Source organism: Phragmites australis, chromosome 21, assembly GCF_958298935.1.
Source record: "Phragmites australis chromosome 21, lpPhrAust1.1, whole genome shotgun sequence".
NCBI classification, from domain to species: domain Eukaryota; kingdom Viridiplantae; phylum Streptophyta; class Magnoliopsida; order Poales; family Poaceae; genus Phragmites; species Phragmites australis.
In genome coordinates this window covers 9,196,329-9,217,546 of record NC_084941.1, presented here as the reverse complement: position 1 = coordinate 9,217,546, position 21,218 = coordinate 9,196,329, and the positions used below count along the sequence as shown (strand labels likewise).

At 44.8% G+C, this 21,218-nt stretch overlaps 2 protein-coding genes across 2 annotated transcripts; one reads left to right on the top strand and one right to left on the bottom strand.

Moving 5' to 3' along the window:
• Window positions 1–29: 29 nt before the first annotated feature.
• LOC133902861 (cell division control protein 48 homolog E-like) lies at window positions 30–4,570 on the bottom strand. Its single transcript, XM_062344181.1, has 9 exons — window positions 4,418–4,570; window positions 4,107–4,269; window positions 3,311–3,539; window positions 2,285–3,051; window positions 1,960–2,181; window positions 1,813–1,884; window positions 1,443–1,724; window positions 994–1,353; window positions 30–605 (listed from the first exon to the last, which is right to left on the bottom strand). Exons 1-9 carry the CDS (start codon window positions 4,456–4,458, stop codon window positions 306–308), a joined length of 2,436 nt encoding a protein of 811 aa, XP_062200165.1. The 5' UTR covers window positions 4,459–4,570; the 3' UTR covers window positions 30–305.
• Window positions 4,571–15,199: 10,629 nt separating this feature from the next.
• On the top strand, window positions 15,200–19,907 carry LOC133903514 (UDP-glycosyltransferase 86A1-like). Its single transcript, XM_062344927.1, has 2 exons — window positions 15,200–15,805; window positions 18,704–19,907. The coding sequence occupies exons 1-2, from the start codon at window positions 15,250–15,252 to the stop codon at window positions 19,606–19,608; spliced, it is 1,461 nt and encodes a 486-aa protein (XP_062200911.1). The 5' UTR covers window positions 15,200–15,249; the 3' UTR covers window positions 19,609–19,907.
• The last annotated feature ends 1,311 nt before the right edge of the window (window positions 19,908–21,218 follow it).

The following is a 21,218-nucleotide window of genomic DNA, read 5'->3' as shown; positions in this document are numbered from 1 at the left end:
CAAAAATATGATTAGAAGTCCTCGCGACATGGCTTTGCAAAAGCATCATTGTGATTCATGACCACAACCTACAAAAACATACTGCATGAAGCACTTAAACATCATCGAGAAATTGTCATCGGCCAAGAGTCACAGAACCACAGCCTAAGCCGAGGGTGTAGGATCTCAGCAGCATCCAAATGTACCGAAAATAAATATCATTGCAGGGCATCCCGTGTCTGAAGTATGATTAGTTTTAACAGCTGACTGGCGAAACCAATATCGAACACAACCCAGAACGAGCCGGCAGCAATCCAACAGGAAACCTAACTGTATAAATCGTCATCTTCAGCTGTCACACCCGCCGAGGCAAAAGGATCGGCTGCGGCAGCTCCAGCGCCAGTTGTGGACTGCTCTGAGAAGCGGAACTCGCTGCCGAACCCACGGGACTGCTGCAACGTTTGGGCAAACGCCTGGTACTTGCGGATGTCGGCATCACTTACGCTCCGGCGTGCGTATTTCATTGACTCCTCAAAGTGAGCCGCCTTAATCTCAGCAATCTCGTCCACCTCATCTTCCTCCATAGCTTCAGGGTTGTCCTTTCTCCGCCTCTCCATCTCAATGTCCTGAGAACCATATTATCCATGTTAGAAGTTGCAAGGGAGATTCATGCACACATTAAAACTAGCTTTTAGATTTAGTTAGCTGAAAATGTTAGGCCCACTACATGTGTCAAGTCAGCCCAACTAGAGGTCTGTAACTGCCCAATAAAAGTCCATACTAAAACAAGCATTCTAAACTGAAACTGATTACTCCTAGTTCATAAGCTCTGGTTGACCCCAAATTCTCGGTTTCAAGACTGTAGTAGGAAGCAGGAACATCAAGTACTGTACTTCCATCAGTAAATAAATCAAGCTAAGATTTCTTTGTAACCAGTTCATGATTAGATGAGCTAGTTTATCAGAAATAGTATAGTATTCAGAGAAACAATTCATATTGCTAGATGATGTTTACCTTCTCAATGTTCTCCCTGATAGCATATTTGCATGCGCGCTGGCAAATTTCCGTAATATCTGCACCACTGAATCCTTGGGTATACTTGGCAAGAGCATTCAAGTCCACATCCTTCGCCACAGGGGACTTCCTAAGGCAGGCCTTGAAGATTTGGAGCCTAGACTGCTCATCAGGCAGTGGAATATAGATCAGCTGATCAAGACGCCCTGGCCTAAGTAAAGCTGGGTCTATGATGTCAGGCCTGTTTGTAGCCCCAATAATGAACACGGTTTTCTTGGCATTCATGCCATCCATCTCTGTCAGTAACTGATTCAGCACTCTATCAGCAGCACCTCCAGCATCACCTACACTGCTTCCTCTCTGCAACAGGGCAAGAAAATGTGTAAGTCATGTAAGTCATAGAAAACATGGCACCAAACTCGAGCTAAGGTGGGAGGGGGTGGATGGACCTGAGTAGCAATGGAGTCAAGCTCGTCAAAAAAGAGGACACAGGGTGCAGACTGGCGAGCCTTGTCAAAAATCTCACGGACGTTGGCTTCACTCTCACCAAACCACATGGTAAGCAATTCCGGACCCTTGACACTGATGAAGTTAGCCTGGCACTCGTTCGCAATTGCTTTGGCCAACAAAGTCTTACCACAACCAGGAGGGCCATAGAATAGAACTCCTTTGGATGGGGACATGCCAAACTTCTCAAATTTCTCTGGGTGTTCCACTGGATATTGAACGGTCTGCAGGTAATTTTAAGTACATTAGCAAATTTACTAGAAAAAAACAAAAGGCAGTAGCACATTATAAGATCACTGAGCATCTAAATACCTCCTGAAGCTCCCTCTTGACATTCTCCAGCCCACCAATATCCTCCCAAGAGACATTTGGAACTTCAACAACCTGAATCCAGAAAGAAACTTAAGCATCTCTTTAACAAGAGCAAGTCAAAGAGACAACTAAAGACATAAAACTCACAGTTTCACGAAGTGCAGATGGGTTGCTTGTCCCAAGTGCAGTTTTGAAGTGGTCATTTGTAACAGCCATTGAGTTCAATATCTCAGCGTCTATAGTCTCATCCTCAAGATCTATGATATCCATCTTCTCACGAATGCATTGGAGAGCAGCCTCAGTGCAAAGGGCAGCAAGATCAGCACCAACATATCCATGGGTGTCCTTGGCAATGAGTTCCAAATTAACCTGGACAATTCAGATAATGGATGTCAAGCAATGCTACAAGAGGGAAATCATAAAACAACCAACAGCGGATGCAAAGGATCATGAATGATTGAAGATAACTTACATCTTCAGCTAGTTTCATGTTCTTTGTGTGAATGCGGAGAACCTCAAGCCGCCCAACTTCATCAGGAACCCCAATGTCAATCTCCCGGTCAAACCTTCCAAACCTACGAAGAGCAGGATCAATGCTGTTCGGTCGGTTTGTAGCACCCATAACAATAACATGGGAACGAGCTTTCAGTCCATCCATAAGGGTCAAAAGCTGTGAAACAATACGACGCTCCACTTCTCCATTGGTCTTCTCTCTCTTGGGAGCAATGGAATCAATTTCATCAATGAAAATGATAGATGGAGCATTCTTCTCTGCTTCTTCAAATGCCTTCCTGAGATTGCTCTCACTCTCTCCTGCAAGCTTTGACATAATCTCGGGGCCATTAATCAGAAAGAAAAAGGCTCCTGTCTCATTTGCAACTGCACGAGCAATAAGGGTCTTTCCAGATCCAGGTGGTCCATACAGCAATATGCCCTTTGGTGGCTTCACACCAATGGATTTGAAAAGCTGAGGATGGCGCAGAGGAAGTTCGACAAGCTCCCTAATTTGGGCCATTTGCTTTCTAACCCCACCAACATCATCATAACCAACTTCGTCGAGCCGTTCCTCATCCTCCCTCTTAATAGGCTCCCCCTCACAAAATATTTCTGTATCTGGTGCAACAATGCAATACTCAGCAGGATCAGTCTCTATCACTTTGAACTCCACACTTCTCATCCCACCTCTGACAAGGAAAAGGTCTCCTTTCCTCACGGGCCGGTATGCTTCTAGGAAGTATGCTGCAAAGTTTCATAAGAGGGATAATATTAGAAAAGGAGACAAAAAATCAGGTTCAACATCACATGACAGAAAAAGGATAGATGTATAATCTAGTTCTAGGTAGTTCAAAATTCAGGAACCCAATGACAACAGGAAAGATAAGAGCAGCACTTCAGTAAAGTTACAAAGAAATTGAGCATCATTAAGTGCATAAACAATCAAGAGTACAGAAATAAATTGGAGCAGATTATAACAATACTGTCAAGATAAGGAACTCACGTTTCAAGAAGGCATCAAACAGGTTCCCTGTAATGCCTTCAACTGTATCATCAATCGGAAGAATGTGCACACGCTTCCCATATTTCACGTCCTGGCACTGGTGGACGGAAACCACATCACCAAGCCGCACCCTCAGGTTCTGGCGGACAACCTTGTTCATCCGAACCTTTGGCTCCTCACATGTTTCATCCGCAAGGACAATGCAAATAGTGTCTTTCCTCTTCTTACCCTATAATGCAAAGTATAAGGTGAGACCTTGAATCATAGACTAACGGTGGCTATGTAGTTTGCTAATCACTACAAAAAAAAAAATTGTAACCAGCCAAAACACATGAACTAGCCTAGTACGGCCATCAAGAAACAAACTCGCAAAAAGATGAGCAACACTCCATACATAAGAAAGTTACTAGTATTATATTCACATCTATATGTTGTGCTAACGATAATGAGAGAACTGTACATGCTACATTGTCTATCATCTCCGTCCAACAGAACAATTAACGTCAACTGGAATAACATAATAATGTAATCTAAACACTACCAGATTAATGTATAGCGGACCAAACGCCCCCAAACCCATTAAATTCGCAGGAAAAAAATTAATTCCATCATCCTAACCCCTTCAGCAAGAAGTTTCAGTGATAAAGCTAAGGTTTTCCCAACAGATCTACAATCCCAACCCGACCAATTCCAGTCTCTAACTCAACATCCACAGATCGGTTCCGTGACAACGAAATTGGCCAATCCGCTCAACCTCCCAAAAAAGTACAGCAGCTCATATTAGCCCGTATCCCACCTTGAGGAGCACGGTATCGCCGCGGAAGAGCTGCAGCCTCTCCATGGTGTCCGGGTGCAGCGCGACGACGGAGTTGTCATCATTGGTGGCCTCGTCGACGACCAGCCGGTTCGGCGACTTCTTCCTCTCCAGGATCGCCGTCGAGTAGTCCTTCTTACCCTTCCTGCGCACACCACCACGAAAAAACCATCACCACAAGTCCCCAACACCACAAATCGCAACCGAACCAGCCAGATCGGGGCCCGAAACCCCAAACCCTAGGGACTCCACCAGATCGGATCGGGCGATGGGGAAAGCGCGAGAGATCTTACGGATCGGAAGCGGAGGCCGAGGGCTCCCCTTGGCTCGCCATGGGACCTCGCGGCGCCGCCGGCTGTGGGTTTCGGGTGGTTGGCGGGCGGTGGCGTTAATTGCAGCGGTGAGGATGCGAGATGGAGAGGAGGCGAGGGGGGATGAGCTCTGCTTTATAACTTCTTTCTTGCAGCGGGGGTTTGGGACACGGTGCACGTCCCCCGCTCAGCCCGCGTCCTGGATACGTCACTGACGTGCGGGGCCTGGTAGTGTGGGCCCGACCTGGCAGGAAGGCTCGGGACTCTTCCGGCGGTAGGGCTCCGAAACGGAGTTGGGGGCGGGTGGAAACCACGTGGAAGTGGGCGCGGGGGTGGCCGGTGAGGGAAGGGAGGGAGAACAATGGTTTGTGTAACCCGTGCTCGCGTGCGGGATTGGAGAAGGAGGGTGAAACGTTTGGTATCGGTTCCGTTTTGTATTCTGAAGGAGAGCACGAGTAGGTAGTGCTTAGGGGTGAAAAATGATACTACATGGCATATGTATTTTTTTATATTCATATTTATTTAAATATAAATATGGTAAGAAAAATTTATATTTGATCGATAGATTTATAAAGATATATCCGAATTTATTTTCTAAATATGAATATGAATATATCCGAATTCGTTTCCTAGAAATTGAGTAGATATAGATAATATCTGAATTCAGATATATACAAATACTTCTATAAAATATAAATATGAGTAACAAAAAACTATAATATTTTATCTTGTTCAGTTACTTAATTCTTTCAATCATACCTATTATTTTATTGTTTGGTATTGTACCGCGTGTACTTTAGTGATAAATCTGATCCTTTCATCTCTCATCCAACGATTAAAAATCATCTAAAGTCTTGATATTGTATTAAAAGTGGTTCTTTGCCTTAAGGTAAATAACCAATCCACTAAAAATGAACTTCTTTATGTTGAATTGTCATCATGCTCGTATCAAAATAAAATCATTATTTCATAATTTGTCGTTAAAGCTGTAGAATATTCTATACAACTCAATCTAGTACATATTCGAATGTGGATTCATATTCAAACAATCTGATTCGTATTTGCATTCGAGGATATTCAGATTTGTATCCGTATTCGTATTACAATATAGAATCAATATGAAAAAAGTGGACTATTCGATTTATATCCGATCCGTTTTCACCCCTAGTAATGCAAATTAGAATCAGAATTTTCGGGTCTGGGAAAAAGATTCTGGGCTTGTTTGAAAAGTTCAAATTTTGTAGTACGAATCCATGGGGTTTGCACAATTTGTCCTTTTTCACAATGGATTTAACGTCTCTTGTAAAATTTATCATGTTGATTCCTACATTTCGTATATACCTCACGTTTTGAGAAATGAATTGATGATTTAGGGACCAAGAATTTTAAGAAGCATATTGAGAAATAATGCAATAATATCCTCGATTTCAGGAAAAGAAACGAAAAGATATAGTATCAAACTTCCAACCGGTATTATCCCTTCTGCGCTCCGTCATACTTGTTCGGACTCGATCAACGCCCTTTGCTCCTTCTCCCATGCTCAGGTCTATGGAGAGAGAGATGCAACAACCTCACCGGTGATAGGAAAGTGAGGGAGAGGTTAAGGGTCTGTTTGTTTCAGCTGGAGATTCTAAAAAGCAGTTTATAGAAGTTGGATTGTGAAAAACTGGATTGTAAAAAGTTGGATTATGAAAAGCATTTAGGTTATAGATTCTAAAAATCTTTGATGGACAGTTTAGTAAAATGAACTTTCACAATCTATCAAAAACTGAGAAAAACCAGCTTCTCAGATTCCCACAATCCAATCAGCAGATTTTAAAAAGCTATAACCAAAAATTGTCTGTTTGTTTCAGCTTCAAATTGTAAAAGTTGAAAACTACAATCCGAAACTGAAACAAACAGACCCTAAGTTGATAGCTTTTGAAGTACCAAGGGTGATACCGAGCGGGCCGAGGCTCCAACCCTGGTCTCTGCATTCCCTTTGGAGACTCTCCAATGAAGATCAGGTAATGATGGACACCCTTTAAAAAAAAATGGCCAAACGAGTGGTGCACGAGCAGCAAGTCATGGGCGCGCTCTAATTAGGAGTTTCACTCTCACCAAGACACCGACCATGTATTGGTCGGTTATTTTGTGGAATTTCTACAATATCTTTTGGATTTTAACCATATTTTCCAGTGAGTGATCTCAGGCAAGTTATTAGTAAGTTGCCCTATAGCACAAAAGCCCATGCGGAAGGCACCCGAAGTTTTGTTTTTCCCTCATGTATTTCATCTTGAGTATATGGTTGGTTAAAGGGGCAAAAAAACGGGGATAGAAACACCACTTAGGCATTTGGTAACAAAGGGGAATTAAAATTAGAATGACTTTAGGAGATAGGTATCATGTTACATGGAGACAAGTCTAGGCACACTTCGCTTGTCCCGTAAAATTCATAGACCTTGTTTCTTTTCCAAGAAAACTCGCAATCGTGCCAGGCTCGTCTCGCATAACGATCCGGTGCTGTTGTTGGGCCGGCCTAGTAGCAAAGTGGAAGTAGCACCGGAACTGATTCTTTCATTCTCTCCAAATTGACTATTGTAGCTATTTTAAAAACCAAGCAATTGTGTAAAAAAATGCAATTGCTATACATTAGTCGGCTAAAATAATTATGTGTTCTCAGTCGAATTTCTATCTATCCGATTGGTGCCACGATCCGTGCTCCCCAGTGGGGGAAGTGGGTAGCAGAGGAGTTATTTCCCCATCTGTAATTGTCTCTCTTCTTAAACGGTAGTAGAGATAGAGAGAGACGATTCATTTCTTCTTTGTTTTTTCTTTGGGTTCGAAGGTTAGCTCCTCGATTGGTACATCATTCTCGGATTTAGTTGTTTTGCGTTGGATCATTTTCATATTTCTTTGATTTTCCCTCGGTTTGTTTCTGTGCTAGGGTTTTGATTGCTGTGAGAAGTGATTCCGGGATAACCAATCAAGTTTTGGTACAACTGTTTTCGTACAATTTTCCTTCGCAGGATTTGTATTTTATTCTCAGAGTCGCTATGTTCTTTGCATCGCTACCATTTGATATTGCTGTTGTTGCAGGTTATTCAGTTCTAGAATGAAATCAGCGGTTTGCCTATCGTGTCCTCACTGTTCCTTGTCAATTCTTCTCTGACATCGCTGTTATTAAGATCTGAGATACGCTAGATGTTTTTTCCCTAAGGTTGAATGATCCGTAGATGTGTCGTTTGGGAAGTCGATTTGTTTAGGCTTGTGTTTTTGCTCTGAACTCTGAACTGAAGCAGTAACAGGATTAAAGTTCAGTGGTGTTGAAATATCGATCAGTTGAAATATTAATCAGCATCAAACTAGGAAATGCTATGGTTTTGTTTTTAAGGTCGTAGGGTTAATTCCGCATGTTGGATTCTCATGTTTGTCCGCTTTATTAGCTCCTCATTTCCGGTGCATACAGTTATTTCTGCCGTGTGCTTTAATTTGGAAAAGCATAGAGAAGCACTCCACTATTTCTTTGATACACTGTGCATATGAGTATCTTTAATTTTCTCGGTTCAGTTTTCACATAGATATAATAATGTTTGGTTCAATTGTTATATCATTGTTCTCATAAGTTACATCTAAAGAAATTATAGTTTTTCTAATGAAACTTTTATGATTAAGCTAAAGTTATTCATGTTTCTGTTTGTTAACTTGTGTATGGTAATTCTTACTTGTAACTCTATGTTTTTGTTTGTAGTTATGTTTGTAAGAACACTCAGAAATGAATCAAGTTGATTGATTCGTATTTCATTCTGTATTACTTTTGTTTCTTGCAAGATTATGGTACTGTTTTGTAGGCATCAAAGGCGGTATTCTGAATGTTTTTCGGTCTTTAATTATCAAAGTAAGATCACTTTGCACACTAACAATTTTCTTTTCATGACCAAAATTTTCTCAAAGTGTTGTTGATTCTACTTTTTCTATACACTTAGGTAGGACTTTTCAAGGAGATATGGTACTGCAAATAAGAGATAAATTCACTTTTTTGCTGGATTCAAATATGAACTGTATTGAAGTATGAGCTGGAGATAAAATTGTTTTAAAACAGGCCTAATTTAAAAACAATAAGAATTTGGAGAGAATTTTTACCACCTGATATTTTCATTGTCTTGTATCTGCATTTGGAGATGATCTATGTTGACCATCACAGATCGATCTACTTTGGGACAAATTTCGTAAGTGTCGAGTTTCTTTTCTGTTTGCTTTGAAGATTGATTTCAAGACCTGGCTTCTTTTTTTTTCCAATTTGTTTGTGGGCTTGCCTTTTTACACACCAGTTATTGACGCACGAAAACATGTCCAAAACAGAAACATGATAACTATGATATTATGATCGCTATAGTAATGCTACCATATGTCACCTAAATATCTCAGAACTGAGACGTTTCCCCAATAGCACCCTCTTATCCGGCAGTTCCGAGGTCCTGAGGGACGAGTGGATGTACAGAGAACTAGCTCCAATCTTTTTGAAGTTAGGCTATCTCAGATCGTTCCCTGCCATTGTAGCGTGGATGTCTTCGGCAAGGAGCGAAGGCCGCAAAGCTCATCGGGTTCGCACGACGAGGGTCCTGGGGGCGGAGCTCGGAGCCAGTGGATGGAGTGACGAAGACGAGGTCTCGACCCCCTCAGCAGGTAGCCGCGGCGAAGCTCAATGGAGGCGAGGTCGTCCGGAGCATCACGGCGAGGGTCGGAAGCAAAGTCGACGGCGAGACCGAGGGAAGCAGCCAGCCATCCCCTCAGTTGGTGTAGCACCGCGGCGAGGCCTAGAGGTGAAGTCGATGGTGAGGCCAAGGAAAACAGTCCGCGACCCCCTCAGCAGGCAACCATAGCGATGCTTGACGGAGGCGGGGCCATCCGGAGCGCCGCAGCGAGGGCCAGAGGCGGAATCGACGGCGAGGTTGAGGTAAGCAGCCATCCATCCCCTCAGTAGGTGCCGCGACGAGCTCGACAGTGAGGCAGAGGGAGACAGCCAGTCATCCCCTCAGCGGGTGACGCGACGAGACGCGATGGAGGCGGAGCCATCCAGAGCGCCGTGGTGAGGAGCGGAGGTGAAGTCGATGGCGAAGCTGAGGAAGGCAGTCCACGGCCCCCTCAGCAGGTAGCCGTGGTAATGCTCGATGGAGGCAGGGCCGTTCGGAGCACCATGGTAAGGGCCGGAGGCGAAGTCGATGGTGAGGCTGAGGGAGGCAACCAACCATCCCCTCAGCGAGGGCCGAAGGCAAAGTCGACGGTGAGGCTGCTAGCCATCCCCTTAGCGAGTGCCACGACGAGGCTCAACGGAGGTGGAGCCATCCGAAACACCGCGACGAGGGTGAGAGGTGAAGTCGATGGCGAGGCTGAGGGACGCAACCAACCATCCCCTCAGCAGGTGCTACAACGAGGTTGTCGATGAGGCAAAGGGAGGCAGCCAGTCATCCCCTCAGTGGGTGCCGTGACGAGGCTCAACGGAGGCAGGATCGTCCGGAGCATCGCAGGACAGAGACGAAGTCCACGGCGAGGCTGACAGACATCCTCTACTCTTGCCCATCATCGGCATCGACAGAATAGAAATATCCATAAAATAGTTCATTCGTTACCTGCAAAAACTTAAGGGTAGTACCCTGCGGACGAAGGTACTCGCAAGACTTACACAATATGGGTATATACTATTCCCGACTCCAAAGATAATGACCTGAGCAGCTAGCATTAATCAACAATGATCATAATCTTCAAGAAATGTAAACTTGCTCAACTCAAATAAGCATTAGTAGATGCTTCTCATAACTGTCCACATACTTTCCATCCCACCGAACTAAACGAATTCTACAATTAATGTTCAATGGACATTAAGCGTGCTCATGACAGAGAGCATGATAATTCGAATTGATCTTACACCATGTAAGAGATACTTCTTTACCTACATGACACGAGACCATTCGACTCGTGTAAGCGGCCACAGCTATAAAGGGGGTACCCATAACAACCTTTTCCAAATAAGTCTCAACTATTTAAACATGCACCTATAGGCGCGGAGGTCAGCTAGGTCTACTTCCCAAGCACCCTAGATGCCTCTAGAAGCACGCTTTGCTCACACCATAGGCCAACATGACAAAGGGTCATAGCCCCATGAGGTATTCGGCTCATCTTTACCATATTCGGATATATGGTAATACGGATAAATGCTTAAGTCAATAGCATCAATGATTGGTGCTTAAACGATACAAACGGTCTATGACATCTGGGTCTCCTCTCCTGAACTGTTCCTAACAATGTCCACATCTCATCTCAATTTATATGGCACCCAGGTCTCCTCTCTCGAACTACCCCTAACACTGCCCACATCTCGCCTCAACTATCTCATCATCCTAACTTGTCATTCCTTTAAAACAGTAATTGAAGCCCAATAGCTCATGAACGATGGACGTTGCATCACTTGACTTCTACCGGTGACCTATGAATTGTTAAGCATTCCGAACTTCTTTTAAATTGGAAATTAATAAATATCATCAATATATCAAGGTAGGGACACATGTATCAAATAGGTTCTACCCGATTCCTGACCATTAACTCACTAAAACATGCATATACGACTCATAGCAATATCTAGCAAATTGACCAACAATTCACCAAAATATAAGAGAAATATGATATATGCTTGAATGGTGCTTCATATTCTTCACTCACGAATTCCACTAGTTCGTCTTCGGTTTCAAGCACACGACTCTCTGAAACATCGTTTTCTAGTTAAAAGAAACGATGTATTGTAATGAGTATGGATGATATGCGATGAGAGATGCTCCACAATGCATAGCAAATAGTGGAGATGCATTGCATTATGTCATGCGTTTATATGATCAATGATTTATTAATTTGGGTTAATATTAATTGTTTAATATTTCCTAGATTAATTAAGTTTAAACCAAAATTAATCCTAAATAGAAAATTAATTATGTATAACATGAGGGTGAGTATTTTTAATGAACAAGAAAAAATATGACAAGATTAACAAAATTGGTTTCACCAATTTTGGACTTACCAATAATTAAATATAAATTATTAAAGCTTAACCCCATTCCATTAACTAAAGAAATTTCAGTACATATTTCATGGGTGATAATATTTTTAACATGGTAGAGTATGATAATCCAAATCTGACAAAATCGGGTTAACTATTTTTGGAGCTATATTCATTTTCTAAACATTTTTCAAGCCTTCAACCGATTTAATAGTGTAGCAAATAATCTATTTTGTAATTTTTTGGAAATAAATGAATAAACAAACTATCTAAAGGACCTAAAAACTTTTTGCACCCGGGGCTGACCTAGACTCAGCCATGATAATGGGTCCGAGCCCTAGTTGAACCAGGTCAGATCTTGACCCCGGTCAACATCGAATCGAGTGGCGGCGACCTCGGTGCTAGCTCATAGGTGGCAAACAACGGCGTGACTCGGCCAGTGAATGGCGGCAAAAGCATTGGCATGTCACTGAGGTTCCACTCGAGGCACTCACAGCCATTGGCAGTGGCCAGAGCGTGGTCGGCAGCAAGCTTAGACTAGGGCATGGCCTGTACCTCGCCGGCGCATGGGCGTATCACGTCACCGGTGGACAATGGCACGGCTTAGCCAGCCGAGGGTACCTAAAGCATCTATGTATGCATGCGAATTGCATTGTATTCCTATTGGCCGATGGGCCTGGCCGGAACTAGGCCAGCAGCGGGCGCAGGAAGACTGCGACAGGTGACTCTCGTGGACAGCCACACCGGCCATGGGCCTAAGCCAAAATAGTATGCGCTAAGGCTTCTGAGAGGAGTGGGGAGGCTCACTGTGGGCTCCAATTGGACGAAGAAGCGGGGTGGTGATGGGTCCACAGCAAAGGGGCAGAGCAAGACGCTAGAGACGAAGAAGACGGTAGCGCGAGCTCCAATCGGGTTGGGGAACATGCCAAATCGGTCGGGGAAGATATGCACGACACTTCTCTTTGCTCCACATAGCTCGGGCTTGGACGATTTGAGCTCGGGCTTGGTTGATTTTGCAACGGCGCGCTGTGTTGTATTCTGCTGGGCTTGTGCTTAGCCGTGGAAGCAAGAGAGAGAGAGAGAGAGAGAGAGAGAGAGAGAGAGAGAGACGGGAGGAGAGGGAGAGATAAGGGCGACGGCTGAATTCACTGGAAGGAGGCTCGGTGCCTGGCCTTAATTGTCAATGAAATCTGTAGTCAAGAACCAAGCTCTGTCCAAAGCAGAGAGGTTGAGGGAAGGAATGGGATGACGGGTGGTCCCTAGTGAATATTAATATTAATTAAAAATAGTATTTCCTCTTCTCTGATCCAAAAAAGGATCTTTCCAAGCCCCCAAAATTCTTGGACAAATTTTGTAGGATAATATAATTCATATGAGACCCATTTTAACTAGTTTGACCCAAAATCCCGAGCCAAATTAAATGAAAATTCTTCAAAGTTGCCACCTTTTCTAACTTTCTCCAATTTTTAAGGCCTCAATTTAAATCCTAAAAATCTAGGAAAAATCACTAATATTCTTCATATGCTATATACTAATTTCTAAAATTATTTCAAGCACTAGGTTACATAGAAATTTTATGAGTTCCTTCGCAATGCATCATTTCTCATTAATCTTAACAATTTATGTTTAATTTTAAACGCATGCAATCACTTGCTCAAAACTTCAATTACGATGCTTATGAATGCTTAATCATATATTTAAGAATTTTGGGCTATTATAGATGATGAGTTGCGAGAATGATATGAGATGTGGACGGTGCTAGGGGTAGGTCGGGAGAGGGATCTAGATACCATAGACTGCTTATATCGTTTAAGCACCGTTTGTTGGTACTGTTGATTTAAGCATTTTTTTCGTACTACCATATATCCAAATAGGGTAAGGATGAGCCAAGTATCATAAGTCATCGCATTCATTTGACTCATGTGCCCGGGATGTGAGCAAGAGGACTTGTAGAGGAACCTCAGGTTACTCCGGGAGTAGACCTATGTGGTCTCTGTATACTCAGATATGGGAACAAAGGTTCGGGTGGGTACGTGAACGGTTGTCATGTGAATCATCGCTTGCAACCAACAGGTTGTATGAAGGGTAGTCTCGTGTCATGTGGCTAAAGTTGTACTCCCCTGCAGAGTGAAAAATCAATTCGAATTGCTGCACTATCGGTTATGAGCAAACTTAAAGTTCATTAGATGACATTGTAGTGTCTCGTTTGGTATTGGTGGTGTGGAGGTTACGCGGGATGAGATGAGGTTGTTTGGTTATATTCTATGTTGAGATAATCATATTCACCTGTTGTATATGGTTATGTTCTTATGGTCATGATAGGATAGCTTAAGTGTTAAGTTAGGTAGGTGCTCACGTGTTAAGTTGTAGGTTGAATTGCTTTTCGCATAATTCAATTTAACCTTGTGGCCTATTCCTTACTGATTCATCCAAATGCATTATCTTTAGAGTTGGAAATATATATACCCATATGAGTAAGACTTACGAGTACCTTCGTACTCACCATATTTTATCGATTGTTTTGTAGGAGAAGTTTAGAAGCCGGCTACTTGTACCCCACCGAGAGCAGTGTGATGATAAATAGTTACTATACTACTAATAACCCTGGTCAGTGCCTTGTGGGCAAAAGGCTCCATCGATCTTTGTTTTCTTGTATTCGTTATTCCATTGCGATCTATGTATAATTCCACGAGATAATACATTGTTATTTGTTTAATTTATCAACTTGTAATCACTTGAACCCTCGTTTGATCGTGATGTTGTGATGTTCATGTTGGTAGAGATATGTGTAGATAATAGCTATCTTGAAAATTATCAAAAAACACATATCAGGACTTTCGGGATTTTATTTGTTTTAATCATTTAGTGGCTGCAGATGTTATGGTGAGGTGTGGGTTAGTACGCGGTATGTCGGGAGATAGACGTGTGCTACCTCTTATCTTATTAAACGATCATCCAATTTAATTAATTCAAATACAATTTGAACGGGTCCTTATATCAGGAATTCGGGATGGGGAGTGTGGAAGAAATAAGGCTCAGGTTTCGAGTCCCCCGTCGAGTCTTGGGTCCCCGCTGGGGCCAAAGGTAGGAGTGAATTTGCAACTGATTTGATTTTTGGGACTAGGTCAAGTTTCATATTTCGGGTCGGGTACGTTTTTCTCCACCTGACCCCCGCTCCGACCCGTTTCTGGCGTAGTATGTATGCATGCATGCATGCACGCACGTGCTAAGTAGTGTCAAAGTAAATTGTGTACTTGCAGACATGATCGAGGAAGAGCGGGCAAGCAAGTCTATAGCTCTAGTGTGAATGCACTTGTGCAAGCAACCGCTTGCACACTATTCTTGCTGTTGAAATAGATTTGAGATTTGTGCTAGTGTGGATTCCGCTCGCACCAACTTATCCACCGCATTATCCACGCACGAATCCTAAAGCCAAATCGTTGCTATAATAGTCCTTATAATCCACGATTAGGGATGCCTAGGCCTATCGCGGACAGACGTCGACACGTATGCACTGTGCATGCAATCCTGCGCCGACACGATGCTTCAACCGCGCTCGGCCATATGCACCCAGCGACGTCACCGGGGCCACCAGTCCTTGACGTTTCCACAAACAGATCCATCGGTCTGAAGCGAGCTCTGCAATAGCATGCACCCACCTGCGCGCGACCGTTCAACCTTACGTCCTATATACGCTCACTTCACTAGCTAGCATTCTTCACAGCGCACACACACCGCACGCTTATAAGAGAGAGAGAGAGAGAGAGAGAGAGAGAGAGAGCCAAATATGGGGCGAGAGGCCGTGGCAGCGAACGGCGCCGGCGGCCGGGCCAGGCCGCACGCCGTGGTGATCCCGTACCCGCTGCAGGGGCACGTCATACCGGCGGTGCACCTGGCGCTGCAGCTAGCCGAGCGCGGCTTCGCGGTCACCTTCGTCAACACGGAGTCCGTGCACCACAAGACGGCGCGCGCCCTCGGCGTCGACCCGGCCGGGTGCGACGTCTTCGCCGGCGCGCGCTCGTCGGACGAGGTGGAGCTGGACGTGCGGTACGAGCTGGTGAGCGACGGCTTCCCGCTGGGCTTCGACCGCTCCCTGAACCACGACCAGTTCATGGAGGGCGTCCTGCACGTGCTCCCGGCCCACGTCGAGGAGCTGCTGCACCGCGTCGTTGCCGACCCGGCCACCACGTGCCTCGTCGCCGACACCTTCTTCGTGTGGCCCACCACGCTGGCCCGGAAGCTCGGCGTCCCGTACGTTTCGTTCTGGACGGAGCCCGCGCTCATCTTCTCCCTCTACTACCACATGGACCTCCTCGCCATGCATCGCCACTTCAAATGCAAAGGTAAATCAAATAGTAGTAGAACTATCACCTCGTCGGTCTCGATCTCTACCATATGTGCCTTAAAATTAGCTATCTATTTATACTCGTAACACTAAGTTGGGTGAGTGTCTATTTATAAGATGAATTGGAGTTTTTCCCCCTTAAAATTGAACTAGAACACAACCAAAACGCATCACGAAAGCAGCCCTCAATCGGTGGGAGACATGGGCCGTTATCGTCATGGCCTTTCGAACGGGCCATCGCTTTCGCCCGTGCAGTTGCTGCCAATTTCCGATTGACGAGTTCCATGCTTGGGTTCAAAGGGAACAACGCAGTTGGAGGCCCACGAATGGTGCAGATGTACTGCTCGCCATCTAGGTCCCATTTTACATAGTTCTGCATCCATTTTTTTAAACCTATTAAACTTACTTTAAAAAATCTTAGATCTAGAATTATGAATTGATTAAGGATATTTAATTGAACTATCTAGTTTTTATTTTGAACTAAAAATAAAAAATTAAACCACTTTATTTTATCATATAAATTCTAGATAGTATGATAAAATATGGGGCATTATCGTGGGGAAGTGGTAAGATTTCTGTTTTCAACATGGGGCATTATCGTGGGGAAGTGGTAAGATTCTATTACATGTCACTATCGATTCATGTCATTATCCGATTGGAGGAAAAGTATTGTGTAGATTATCATAGGAGACTGAAACGTTTGAATTGGCTAGTCATTCTCACCGGAGACTAGGGGCTTTAGTTAGAGAATAAAGTTAGGTGGGATATGACTATTCATGTTTTATTAGATGGGTCAATCTAATTTTTTGTTTGGTAGTATGAATAGGAAGATTCAATTTTTTATTTGGTTGGACCGATAGAATTTAGGTAGGGTTAGCCAAAATTTTGTGAGACTTACTTGTCATATATTTTTTTATCAAAATATAATCATGTGAGATCTTATTTTATTGATTTAATTGCAAGGAATACAATGGTACAATCGAATTGTAAATCAGATAAACAGTTTAGGAGATAATATCATTTAAAATGTTCCAACAAAAAAGTATGTTTACTCTAACCAACCAAAATATATCACATCAGCAGGAATAAAGCTCATCCAGAATGGTTTCGTCAACAGTTTTTGATGGCTGGACTCGTTCGGCATCAAGAAGAATATTCCCTCTAAATAGCATCCCTTCAAGCTTACCCTTTAATCAAACATCTCAAAAAATTAGATGAACATCTCCTATCCGGAAATATCTCTCTAACCAAACACATGCTATTTGAAGAGCTCCAGCTAGCCTAAGTTCAAAGCATCTATAATGCAAAATAGGGTACTTAGACGAGAGACCTAAAATATCTTGAATATGGCATTCCATCTCTCCTATATATGCAAGTACTCCTGCTGAAGTGCTGATGTTGTTAGGGCCTCAGGGGTTGTCTAACTTTCGGTCGACTGAGGTTCACTTAAACCTCCGTCCGTTATTCCTCTCTGTTGGATGCACATCTAACGATTCACCTGATTCACTATCCATCCTCTTATTTTGACCATTTTCTACCGTGCATCTCTCTCCCTCTCCTGTGTCGCGTATCTCTCCCCCGGACTGCATTGTCACCCTTGTCTCGTGGTCGTGGCTTGCTACGGCGAATTTATCACCACTTTTGCCTCCTCCTAATTCCACTTAGCCGTGTCGCTCCAATGTCAGCCTTGGGTTTGTTGTGCCAACCTATTCACCGCCAAGTTTTCACCACCCCAACCCTCTAAGCTCCAGTTCCGATGAACACAAAACCTAAGGTCAACACAAGCCCTAAAACGCTAGAGTTCGATGCCCGCATGCGTGTAGGAGAGCACGAATCACCTGTGAACAAATCATTGGACAAAATGCGAAAAATCAGACGATTGATGAGTAGCAGATCTGAAGTAGTTATGTGGGCCCACCAACCAACTGGAACCAATCATCAACTGAATATTTCCTCTTTAACAAATCAAAGAAAACTAACTTCGAGAGTTGTTCACCGTTGGATTATTAACTACTATGTCATCACCTTATATTGCATGTGTATCCACCTACATAATACTCTCTCTCTAGTCAAAAATAAGTGCGGCGGCTTCTGCCTCCCAACTCCCGACTAATGTATCGCAGCATCAAGCTTGTGCTCCTACTCGATTATCATAACATGAAGAATCAAACCAGAAGCCGGCGGCTAAGGTGACAGCGACGTACGGATTATAAGTATGTGAGGTGATGTCGGCATGTGCTAATGTCAATCACGGTATCCATGCATCCATCTGAGAAACGAGTGCTGCAACATCATGCATGCAGCTGCCTGCGTACGCGCGCGCGACAATTCAACGCTCATGTCCTATATATGCTCGCTTCGATCAGTTGCATCTTGCAAATTGAGCACGGTAAAATGATATTAGATCATCTTCATCTCTAGTAAATACTCTATAAATTTATCTGATATAACACTATTATAGCATCTCCTAATATTATTACAGTATCCTCTATTTTTTACCTTGTATTACTATCTTCCTCCTTTTAAACCCATAATTATTCTCTATAAATAATATTGAAAGAAAGACTGCAAATTTGAAGTACCTACACTCCTAGCCACATCCCTGTAGCAGGAGATACGGCTCCAAACTGAAGCCGTTTGCTGGCTGCTGTGCTGTAGCACCGGATACGATAACTACCGGATACGATAACTACTGTAACACTGGGATACGATAACTACTGTAGCACGGGATACTTCCTGCTGAAGATGGCCTTACGATCGATGCTCTTGTTCGTTCATGTCTACTCCGGAACCGTCTTAATTTGCTCGCCACATAACGCAGTTTCCGTACTTGTACGAGCGACCGCTTCTCTAGTTTTCCCGCCATCTTTAATGTTGGAATGCATGTGTGCTGCAGAGCCTCGCAAGGACACGATCACGTACATCCCAGGCGTGCCGGCGATCGAGCCGTGCGAGCTCATGTCGTACCTCCAGGAGACGGACACCACCTCCGTCGTGCACCGCATCATCTTCAAGGCGTTCGACGTGGCCCGCGGCGCCGACTACGTCCTCTGCAACACCGTGGAGGAGCTGGAGCCGTCGACCATCGCCGCCCTGCGCGCCGAGAAGCCCTTCTACGCAGTGGGCCCCATCTTCCCGGCGGGCTTCGCGCGCAGCGCCGTGGCCACCTCCATGTGGGCGGAGTCGGACTGCTCCCGCTGGCTGCACGCACAGCCGGCGGGGTCCGTCCTGTACATCTCCTTCGGCAGCTACGCGCACGTGACTAAGCAGGAGCTGCACGAGATCGCGGGGGGCGTGCTGGCCAGCGGCGCGAGGTTCCTGTGGGTGCTGCGGCCCGACATCGTGAGCTCCGACGACCCGGACCCGCTGCCCGAGGGGTTCTTGGCGGCCACGGCGAGGCGCGGCGTGGTGGTGCCGTGGTGCTGCCAGGTGGAGGTGCTCTCCCACGCCGCCTTGGGCGGCTTCCTGACGCACTGCGGCTGGAATTCCATCCTGGAGAGCGTGTGGGCGAGCGTGCCCATGCTGTGCTTCCCGCTGCTCACCGACCAGCTGACCAACCGCCGGCTCGTCGTGCGGGAGTGGCGCGCCGGCGCGTCCGTCGGGGACCGCGGCGCGGTGCGCGCCGACGAGGTGAGGGCGCGGATCGAGGGGGTGATGGGCGGGGAGGAGGGCGCAGAGCTCCGAGAGCAGGTGAGGAAGCTGAGGGGCACGCTCGAGGCCGCCGTGGCGCACGGCGGCTCGTCGCGGCGCAACTTCGACGAGTTCGTCGACGAGCTGAAGCGCCGGTGCGGTGGCTGTTGAGACGAGGTCATCGACGTGCAGAGCCGGTGCGACGCGCGCGCGTGCCTGCGACACGTTCTTGTACGTGCGATGCGTATCGACGTGTTGTAACTTGTATTCTTCTGTGTACACTCGAAGTGAAGTACGTATGCACTGCCACGCATAAGGAGCTCGATCGAACCGTGTCTGCGTGTGTACCATGTACGGTCGGGCGCCAGTGTAGGCCTGATATATTTACGTATGTCCCGTTGGTTCCGTTGGCTGAAGTTTGAAGTGTTCTATAGCGCATAATGTAAATGTGGAGATGTTCCATTTTGGCCTCGCCTATTTTTGCCTGGCTATTTCTATGCCCCTCATCACCAGGGTTTATAAATGCGTTGAAAACCACTCGAAATGTACGGTTTTTGACCGATCCGGTCCGGTTTGCATTTAGAAACCCAGCGGTTTTTGATCAAATTCAAATTTAAAATTAAAAAAATTGCCTAAATTCGATTCAATTCGATCAAATTTTGACCGAATTCTCTGGTTTTTGAAGAATGCGTTTGGGTCCAGTTTTCGATCCTTTGTCGCATTTGTGAACCCTGCTCATCACTTGAATTTCTTGTCCATCAGATCCAAATCCAATAATTCAAGTCAAGGGCGGAGCTCCCATAGGGGCAACCAGGGCCATGACCCGGGTTGCAGCCTGTGTTTTGACCCTTAATTCTACTATAGCTCCTATAGACCCCTTAGATTTTGATGGGCCTATGCCTAGACGTGGCCTGAGTCTTAGGTCAAGCCTAGCTCCACCCTTAGTTCAAGTCTTTCTTCTTTACCACTCTATGCGCCAACCTCACTCTTTCTTGATGCCCCTGCCGCCCACCGCAGCTCCATGGTGCAATCGCCGCCCATCGTCGGCCCTAGCTTCCCTCTAAGCTGGGGAGACATGGTGAACCCTAGACCCTAACTCCAACCCTGAACCCTAACTACTCGTCCTCACCAGAGTTCATCGGGGATGGAACAGATCGGGTCAGACCTAACTAGAGATAGAAAAGAAGTGGCCGTATATCACTGGAGTTGGAGAGGAAGATGAAGAGGAGGGGGGGGGGGGGGAGATAAAATTGGATGTGTGTCGGGGGAGGGTGAGAAACACCCGATTAGAGTATAGCAATCCCATGCTTTTTTTACTTGCAAAAGATTACGGTAACATAGAGTTGAATTGCCATTGTCACATGCTCAGTTGCCTTGTACTTACATTTCTATTTTCTGTTTTTAGGATTCCATTTTAAATTGCTATTTTTCCATGTCTACTTCGTAATTGGTTGTTCGCGATGAATAAACTATTTCAAATTATTGCAGCCTATCCATGTGAATTAGAGAATTGAGGCAAGAGCTGTTGTTATTAGCTTCGTCATATATATCGATCCATAGTCAAATCTAAAAAACACAGGACATCCATGCATGAGTCCGAGTTGTACGTGTTAGAGGACAGATACATGTTTTGTTTTTTGTTTTTTTGCGAAAGCTACATGTGTTATAGAAGGACTATTTAGAGTATGTTTGTTTGAGTTGTAGATTCTAAAAAGTAGTTTTTGGATTTTGGATTGTAGAAAGCTGAATTGTAGAAAGTTGAGGGTTCAAAAGCTGAGAGA

Coding starts and splice junctions, on each gene's coding strand:
- LOC133902861 (XM_062344181.1), bottom strand. CDS start 4,458: ATGGCGAGCCAAGGGGAGCCCTCGGCCTCCGCTTCCGATCC. Junction 3,540..4,106: donor GCGATACCGTGCTCCTCAAG/GTGGGATACGGG, acceptor TTTGCATTATAG/GGTAAGAAGAGGAAAGACAC. Junction 1,354..1,442: donor TTGACTCCATTGCTACTCAG/GTCCATCCACCC, acceptor GCCCTGTTGCAG/AGAGGAAGCAGTGTAGGTGA.
- LOC133903514 (XM_062344927.1), top strand. CDS start 15,250: ATGGGGCGAGAGGCCGTGGCAGCGAACGGCGCCGGCGGCCGGGCCAGG. Junction 15,806..18,703: donor TCGCCACTTCAAATGCAAAG/GTAAATCAAATA, acceptor TGTGTGCTGCAG/AGCCTCGCAAGGACACGATC.